This window comes from Ranitomeya variabilis, chromosome 5 (assembly GCF_051348905.1).
Source record: "Ranitomeya variabilis isolate aRanVar5 chromosome 5, aRanVar5.hap1, whole genome shotgun sequence".
Classification (NCBI taxonomy): domain Eukaryota; kingdom Metazoa; phylum Chordata; class Amphibia; order Anura; family Dendrobatidae; genus Ranitomeya; species Ranitomeya variabilis.
The window spans coordinates 75491919-75501541 of record NC_135236.1 but is presented as its reverse complement, the minus strand read 5'-3'; the positions used below and the strand labels follow the sequence as shown (position 1 = coordinate 75501541).

The following is a 9623-nucleotide window of genomic DNA, read 5'->3' as shown; positions in this document are numbered from 1 at the left end:
GGATGCGGGTTTAGCACCTGTGGGACATGACTGGCCAATGTCTCAAGTGCGAAAGAAGGTGGAAGCGGAAATAGGTTCCACTGGCTACCGGCCCGTATACATCCTACGCAGTTCTTTTCAAAACTTATCATTGCAAAGGGTTGACTGAGCGCCAAACTTACTTGCAACCACTTTTCCAGGTTTGCGCTATGAACACCATCAATCCCACCGATCATGACAGCTGCACCAAAGAGAAGCAGCTCCAGCCATCACATTGGGGGTGAGTTAATGAAATATTTGACAAAATACAGCAGGGTAATTTTAAGATCAAATAAACTCCATTGCAAAAAAACAAACAAACAAAAAAATAGTTCCCCAACCCTGTTGTAGTGTAAGGTCCAACCACCAATGTAGAGTAATAAATAAGGGTAGTGAAATAAATATGTATGGACCAGTCGTTAGTGAGAATATGTACGTATTCTGATATAAAGTGCTACTGAGTGCATGGGGACGGAGGAAACAGAAGAAGGAAAGGAACAGATTCTGAGGAAAAGTTAGGAAGGGAGAACAGGGAAGAGTTGGGTTAATGAGGTGAGGTGATAGACCAGTCTAAAGAAATGTGTTTTTGGGGCACACAAAACTGGATTTTAACCGGATTTTCCTGGGGTAGAGCATTCCAGAGAAATGGCGCAGCACAAGAGAAGTCTTGGAGATGGGGGTGTGAGGTTCAGATTATGGAGGATGGTTGTCTTTGGTCATTAGCAGAACAGAGAGGAGGAGTATGATGGTAGACAGATGAGCGAGAAGATGTAGGGCAGTGCATCACTGGAGAGGATGGGTAGTTTTGTAGAGGAGTGTGAGAAGTTTATGCTGTATCCTATAGTGGAAGGCTGGCACAGGGTGCAGACATCAGTGTGTAGCAGCTGTACAGATTAAGAGAATATAAAAAGAGGATATTAAAAAAAAAAAAAAAAAAGGGGGGGGTGGCATCTACTGCAGAAACTGATAAAGTCACTGGTAATTTTGCAAGATAATCAATGACTAGGCCATGAAAACATTAGGATACATGTAGGTCCATATGGGGCAATTGTGCAGTTTTCGTTGGAATTCAAAAGTGCAACTTTGTCAGGTTCGATGATAAAATACGTTCCTGCACAATGTCTCCACCTGGTGAAGGAATATAAAATGCCAATCAGGTCAAAATAAATAATATGCACACACAAGTATGGCATATAAAGTGACAGTGACATCTATTACATATGTCAAGTATATCTGTAGAGGCAAGTACAGTATATGTAAATAAATAAAATTAAAGTGCAGGGTGCAATGTATACCACCTGTATAAGAAAGTAATCTCTAAATATTTGTCTATACACCAGGCATCAAGACATCTATAACATCACAAATGCATTATATTATAAATGACCAGGAGTCATTTCATCACATAAAGTGCATAAAAAAAAAAAAAATATATATATATATCCAAGAACAAATGACCCGGTTGCTAAATATACATTAGGCATTGCTATAGATATTAAGCAGAATACATTAAGTCTTACATTATTTACCAGGACTTGGCCTCCAACGTATGTTTCGCACAGTGGCTTCTTCAGACCCCCGCTCTCTGAAGAAGCAACTACGTGGTAAATATTTGTGATGTGACAGATGTCTTGTTGCCCGACGTATAGATAAATATTAAGAGACTGCTTTCTTATACTTGTCACTTTATATACTTAATCATGAATTAGCAAGTGTGTGTATATTATTATATATATATTTATTTATTTTTTTTTTACCTGATTGGCATGGATTATCTTACAAAATTGGTGCATATTGCAGATTGTGAGCCCTCGCGGGCAGGGTCCTCTCTCCTCCTGTACCAGTTGTGACCTGTATTGTGTAAGATTATTGTACTTGTTTTTATTAGGTATACCCCTCCTCACATGTAAAGCGCCTTGGAATAAATGGGGCTATAGTAATAAATATTATTATTATTATTATTATTAAGTGCTTATCAGTGACTATCAGTTTTTGCAGTAGATCCTTTTTTTAGATTTTGTTCGTTACATTCATGTATAGTTTTCTATTTTAATAAAATTTGCAATAATTTCTACATTTGTTTTTTTTTTTCAGTAAAGATGGGGTGCTGAGTGTACAATAATGAGAAAAAAATTAACTTTTTTTGAATTTACCAATCGGCTGCAATGAAATTAAAATGCAATTTAAAGGGGTCTGAATACTTTCCGTGCCCACTGTATGTTTAATAAAAATATATTTTTTTAATATAGTTTGTGTCATTGATTTTTTTTCATGGACGTGTTCTTATTGGCTTTATGGTATTTTCCTACTCCCATAGACTTGTGGGACCTTTCTAGGCTATCTGAACATGTAAGAGAGGTATATCTGAGCCTAATAGAGCGGAGCATAGTGAGGAGGAGCTGGTGATCCACTGTCGGATGCTGCAGAGAGATCCAGGAGAATCTGCAGGGAGCAGTGACCATTAGATTTAGCAGTTCATTGATCATAAGGCTTGGTTGTCCTAGGATTGATTCTCACAGCTCCCTTTCACCAGCGCTTACACAAGGAGTCACAATGTCGCTGATCATATAAGATCTCTTCACTAGATGTAGAGGAAACCATCCTTGCGCTCTTAAGTTGAACCATTTGCAGAAAAAGGCAATCCTTGCCCTGTGTTTTACAGTAATTCACGATTTTCTCTCCTCCACTGCAAAGAAAAAAAAAAAAAAAAGCCAAACGAATGTCAAACAGAAATGTTATTCTCATTGTATTAATACCTTTTTATGTGGTGTTTTACAATTAAAGAAACTGGCCTATATCAAACAAAAGATTCACGCTGTAGTGCTAAAGCATGTCAATATGAATTATTTCATATATTAATAGCATTACTGTTTCTGGATACTAGGAAAAAAAAAAAAAAAAGGAGACTCCTAAGCAAATAATTTGGCCCATTCATGCATGCCCAGCAACCAACGACAAGGTGGTCTGAAATCTGCTGGGTCCTACGTGTCTGACATGACAGCTGACATGAGCTCGCAACAGCAGCGGGTGGAATCGTGATCAACCAGGGGCTATTAACCCATGAAATGCCGCTGTCAAACACTGCAGGTCACCAGTGGGTTGGCATGACAGCCAGAGGTGTCCCGGAGACCTATATGGTTGTCACTGCTAGATTGCTGCGAGTGCCACCCATTGCTCGGCACTCCTAGCAAGTGAGTAAATCTGCTGTATACAGGCGATCTGATCATCCTGTGTATGTAGCAGAGGCGATCGGGTTGTGGCAACTTCTAGCCTCCCATGGAGACTATTGAAGCATGCGAAAAGTAAAAGAAAAAAGTTTTTAAAAATGTAAAAATAAAAAAAAATAAAAGTTAAAATCACCCCCCTTTCACCCCATTCAAAATAAAACAAAAGAAAAAAAACAAACCTACATATATTTGGTATCGCCGTGTTCAGAATCGCCCGATAAAAAAAAAAAAAAAAAAAAAAAAATAATTAACCTGATCGCTAAACAGCGCAGCGAGATAAGAGTCAAAACACCAGAATTACGTTATTTTGGTCATCGCAGCATTACATTAAAATGCAATAACGGGCGACCAAAACATATCTGCACCAAAATGGCATCATTAAAAATGTCAGCTCGGCACGCTAAAAATAAGCCCTCACCCAACCCCAGATCACGAAAAATTAAGGTGCTACGAGTATCAGAAAATGGCGCAATTTATTATTTATTTATTTATTTTTTACAAAGTTTGAAAATTTTTTTCACCACTTAGACACCGAACATGTCTAGGTTCTTTTTCACCTATGAACACGTAATGACCTGGAGAATCATAATGGCAGCTCAGTTTTAGCCCTTGGTTAACATGGTAAAAAAAAAAAAAAAAAAGGGGTGAAGAAATCCGTCTTGTGGTTCTTGTGTAATCAGGGTTAGAAGTTTTCAGCTAATAAGAGTCTCGTGCTTTGGGGCAGGACTGTAGGCAGAGTCTTATCTTCCTGCTCTAAGCCAGAGGAACCAAGGAAAGACCTGACCACAGGCCACCCCGAAGCACAATGTTCCTCATCATAGAGACAGACTGTTTGAGCTTCGGGGCGGCCTGTGGTCGTTTCTTCTTGGTTTCATACTGTATGTAGAGCTGTGGTGAGTCACTTGCAGACTAGACGCACTGGGCTGCAGAGGATTTTCAGTGCCTTAAACAGGAGCGGGAAGTTATGCTCCTCATGACAAAGCCGGTATAGCTGGCAGTAGATGGTCTCCTTTTCCACCAACTCTTATAAGATCACTCGGGCTCATAAATGGGGAGTCCTTCCCTTTATTGAATTTGCAGGGGCCTTACTTGATAAATGAGCTGAAAGCATGAGCCAGCTAAAGCGACAATTGAAGAACAACTTACCTGATAAATCACATAAAAGCCACCAAACACCAAGATGAGAATGAAAGATACAGCAACCCAGACGAGGGGGTTCCAATGGGGTTCACGCGTCTCATCTGTCAAATAAGAGAACGTCATTACTCTTCATTGTATGGATGAGATCTGCAGCAGGACAGGAAAGCACAGCACAACCACTACATACAGTACACGACCGCTGCAGGCCGGCAACTCACCTAGCTACCCGCTCATACACAGGGGACATGCCCTGAAGAGAAGGATACCTTAATATTTGCGGTCAGATGTCTTATTCCAGAGAAATCCACATTTTTCTTAATATAATGTGGCGCCCCTAGGGGTATTTGCCACAAAAATAGTTATTGACACAAATAAATGTTAAAATAGCAAGACTGCACTACCATCTCCGGCCAGAAGGGGGGAGCTCCAGAGATTCCCCTTGATCTATTCTGGTCTGAGAAAAAGACTGACAGTTGGGTTGAGGAGCTGAAAGTGAGAGGTCGTATAACTGAACTCCTAACAGTCCTATGACGGATTATAGGCCCGTAATACTGATAGTATGAAAAGAGGAATAGAGAAAAAGGACATTGTGAGAACCGGGTAGCAATAACCTCTACCCAGAATAGGCGCAGAGACGGATACCGGACCCGTGGCTATATTCATTATACATAATACAGCAACCGGAAGGACGTGAGGTGATATCAGCTTCACCAGGGTAAGACGCAGCAACAGACATAGAGTTCAGCGGTACTCCCAGAGGGGGTAAGCCGACAAAAAGGGACTCGGGTTGTCCGTCGAACCAGAGCACAGAAGGGACAGATTGGGCCGGCAGCCAGTTCACATACAGCAGCAGGGCCATACAGAAACTGCGCATAAGAGGTGGAAATCCTGACGGGGTCAAAGTAATTCAAGGTTCTTATACAGACTCCGGTGACAGTATTGGTGGCAAATCCCTTTTTGTTGAAGTAAATTGGTTAAACGTTTCAACGCCTCAGTCTTTCATTTGGACAATAACCATCGGTCCAGGATCGGGGCCATCACAGCTGAGAGGACCTGCTGCTGACCAAGTAAGTGTCTGTTCTTTCATGATATCCCTTACACTGTGCATCGCCTGAGGCCACAGCACCGGGTCAAGCCACTAGTGACATCCCCCTCAAGAGACGGACCTCATTGATCTGGTGCTGGGTACCTCGGTCTCCCGGGCGTCACAACTTAAATAAGCTGTTAAGATCTGTGGGCCGGACATAGATCTCCCCAAGAATCTGCCTCCAGAGCTTCTTGTAAATGAAAGGTGCATTACCAGTGTGAGACATGTAATGATTGACAGTCTGCTCTTATAATCAGACATACCTCTGCAAGGAGATCAGAGCCAACAGTACAGCAGAACTGAAGTTTGTCTCATTACAAACAATTGCAGCACTTGTCCTCTGCTACGGCTGTCAGCTCTGCTGTTCTGCCCTCCTCCCCATACTGGCCGTCTGTGAGATGGGGGCTGAGCACTGTGAGAGGAGTGCTGCTAATGAGTTTGCAATGAGAAAGTTCAGCTCTGATGTGCTGTGTTAGTTCTGATCCATTGCTTCCATCTGTCTGCGATTGTAAGAGCGGACTGCCAGTTATTACCCATATTATACTGGAAATTCCCCTTTCATTTAAAATAAGCCCTGGAGGCAGACACTCTGGGAGATCTATGTCCGGCCCATAGATCTTAAAAGTTAATTTACATTATAAGAAAAAAAATGTACATTTCTCTGGAATAAAGCATCACATTGCAGATATGAAGGTATCATTTCATTCAGCTTCTTATGACCTACAGGCCCATATAGACGGCTTAGGAGGGTTGATCCTATTGACAGATTCCCTGTAACTTTACCAACAGTCCATGTGTTGTTGTGACATTACATTTCTAGCATGGCACAAACTAAAATAAAAGTACATAAAAGCATAATGTATAGATGTACCTTATATCCACTGGGGAAAACATAAGAAAAGACAAGAAAATCTGGTGACAACGGGAAAGCAACAGCACATCATTTTATTTGTATAACATATTCCACAGCCCTTTATAATTAAGCAAGGATTTGTACACACACACACACACACACACACACACACACACACACACACACACACACACACACACACACAGAGACAATACAAAGCATCACCTAGCTCAACAGGATCATGGGGTGCATTAAAAGAGGTCTGGATACACATGATGAGAGCATTATACTGCCTCTGTACAAATCCCTAGTTAGACCGCACATGGAGTACTGTGTCCAGTTTTGGGCACCGGTGCTCAGGAAGGATATAATGGAACTAGAGAGAGTACAAAGGAGGGCAACAAAATTAATAAAGGGGATGGGAGAACTACAATACCCAGATAGATTACCGAAATTAGGATTATTTAGTCTAGAAAAAAGACGACTGAGGGGCGATCTAATAACCATGTATAAGTATATAAGGGGACAATACAAATATCTCTCTGAGGATCTGTTTATACCAAGGAAGGTGACGGGCACAAGGGGGCATTCTTTGCGTCTGGAGGAGAGAAGGTTTTTCCACCAACATAGAAGAGGATTCTTTACTGTTAGGGCAGTGAGAATCTGGAATTCCTTGCCTGAGGCGGTGGTGATGGCGAACTCAGTCGAAGGGTTCAAGAGAGGCCTGGATGTCTTCCTGGAGCGTAACAATATTGTATCATACAATTATTAGGTTCTGTAGAAGGACGTAGATCTGGGGATTTATTATGATGGAATATAGGCTGAACTGGATGGACAAATGTCTTTTTTCGGCCTTACTAACTATGTTACTATGTAACAGCTCACAAGCTTACAATGTAAGAGGAAATAGGGGGGTAATGGGTTAAAATTGTTTGTTATGTACAGTGGCTTGCAAAAGTATTCACTCCCTTGGCTTTTTACCCATGTTTAAATATTTTTGTAATCTGATTTGTGTGTGATGCTTCAGCACTAAATAGTGTAAGCTGTTGAAGTAAAAAAAAATATAGGCAAACTACATTTATGGAATCAAATAACTGAAAATTTGCATGCGCATATGCATTCACCTTTTTTTGCTTTGAAGCCTTTAACCCCTTCATGACCTTGGGATTTCAGGTTTACTGTGTTCGTTTTTCGCTCCCCTCCTTCCCAGAGCCATAACTTTTTTATTTCTCCGTCAATATGGCCATGTGAGGGCTTATTTTTTTGCGAAACAAGTTGTACTTTTGAACGACATCATTGGTTTTACCCTGTCATGTACTAGAAAACGGGAAAAAATTCCAAGTGCAGTGAAACTGCAAAAAAAGTGCAATCTCACACTTGTTTTTTTGTTTGGCTTTTTTGCTAGGTTCACTAAATGCTAAAACTGACCTGCCATTATGATTCTCCAGGTCAGTACGAGTTCATAGACACCTAACATGTCTAGGTTATTTTTTATCTAAGTGGTGGAAAAAATTCCAAACTTTGCTAAAAAAATAAATAAATAGCGCCATTTTCCGATTTCATGATCTGGGGTCGGTTGAGGGCTTATTTTTTGCATGCTGAGCTGGCGTTTTTAATGATACCATTTTGGTGCAGATACGTTCTTTTGATCGCACGTTATTGTAGGTTTGATTTTTTTTTTTAATTGATTTATTTTGAATGGGGCGAAAGGGGGGCGATTTAAACTTATATATATATATTTTTTTTTATTATTTCTTTCACTTTTTTTTTTTTTTTTAACTTTTGCCATGTTTCAATAGCCTCCATGGGAGACTAGAAGCTGGCATAGCCTGATCGATCTCTGCTACATAGCAGCGATCATTAGATCGCTGCTATGCAGCAGAAATGCAGGTGTGCTATGAGCGCCGACCACAGGGGGGCGCTCACAGCAGGCCGGCATCAGTAACCATAGAGGTCTCAAGGACCTCTATGGTTACCATTCTGAAGCATCGCCGACCCCCGATCATGTGACAGGGATTGGCGATGCGCTCATTTATGGCCGCCCAGCTGGAAGCGCCAGTTAAATGCCGCTGTCAGCGTTTGACAGCGGCATTTAACTAGTTAATAGCGGCGGGTGAATCGTGATTTCACCCACTGCTATTGCGGGCACATGTCAGCTGTTCAAAACAAAGTGGGGGATCTGACCTCGGACGTACTATCCCATCCGAGGTCAGAAAGAGGTTAAAAATTTCTGGTGCAAGTGCAGCACACCAGGGTCCTGGTCGTTGCAGTAATATCATTCTCCTCTAGGGGGGAGTGATGTTACATTTGAAGGCAAAGAGAAACAACCGAATCCAGGTATCACAAACATACAACACATTTCGCACTCCAGGCCACCAGGGGGAGCTATGCTCCTATTTATTAGGTCACTCCCCACATAGGTAAAACTGGTTGCCTGGAGAGGAAGTTAGTTAGTTGCTGGCTGAGCTTCTGCTCAGGTAGTTGGTCCCTGACAGGGGTGGGATCCTGTCAGAGGTCTAGACAGAAGGTCACGGAGCCGCGCCTGCCCCACGTGCGGCAGTTCCTAAGAAAGTACACAAACAGAGAACTGTATTGTAGAGAGAATGAGAAAGAAGTCATAGCAAAGGAGTGGATACCAGAAGGAGTTCTGCCCTGTACAGGCTGCCTCATTCTGAGGCGCAGGATCCGGTAGCCGGTACACCGAGGGAGCAACAGTCCTTTATGCCTTGCTCCAGAGACCGGCAGGACAGCTAATTGCAAGTTACTGATCCGCCCCATACCCAGGAGGCAAGGTGGCACCCACGAGAGGCCGGGTCATGATAAGAGTCCCTGTAAAAAGCCTCAAGCCACCGGTCATACGGGTTGTCCTATCCATCTGGGGGACAGAGAGAGAGACATAACATCGATAACATCTACAACATCTGTTAGGACCTTATGAGAGGCTCAGCAATAAGGTACTACAACACCCAGGCGCTAGAGGAAGGCTACTGATTTCCACCTGGATAAGGGAACTCTGGATTTGCCTCCAAACCGGCCGGACTCTGCCTGCCCTGTGATCTGATGCTCTGGACTGTGGATGTTGAAGCCTTCAGTAAAAAGGTAAAGAGACTGCAACCTTGTGTCCTCGTTCTTCACTGCGCCATTCATCATTCACCATCTACACACTGGGAAGCCCTGGGGATATACTTCACCTGTGGGAAGGTACACCATCTAGCTGCCATAACATCACCCCAGCGGACCCCTTAAAGCAGCGTCGGTCATCCTGACCGAATACCACAGGTGGCGTCACGAACATATC

The 9623-nt window shown here is 42.3% G+C and overlaps 1 protein-coding gene across 2 annotated transcripts in view; it reads right to left on the bottom strand.

The window, feature by feature from the left end:
• Window positions 1–2109: 2109 nt before the first annotated feature.
• The window catches only part of LOC143774564 (uncharacterized), a 69890-nt gene continuing 62376 nt past the window's right edge, over window positions 2110–9623 (bottom strand). For both annotated transcript variants that reach the window (XM_077262285.1, XM_077262284.1), the window contains exons 5-6: window positions 4392–4486; window positions 2110–2704 (exon numbers count right to left, since the gene is read on the bottom strand). In XM_077262285.1, the coding sequence (XP_077118400.1) occupies window positions 2675–2704; window positions 4392–4486 (125 nt within the window). In that variant the 3' untranslated portion in view covers window positions 2110–2674. The remainder of the gene's footprint in view (window positions 2705–4391; window positions 4487–9623) is intronic.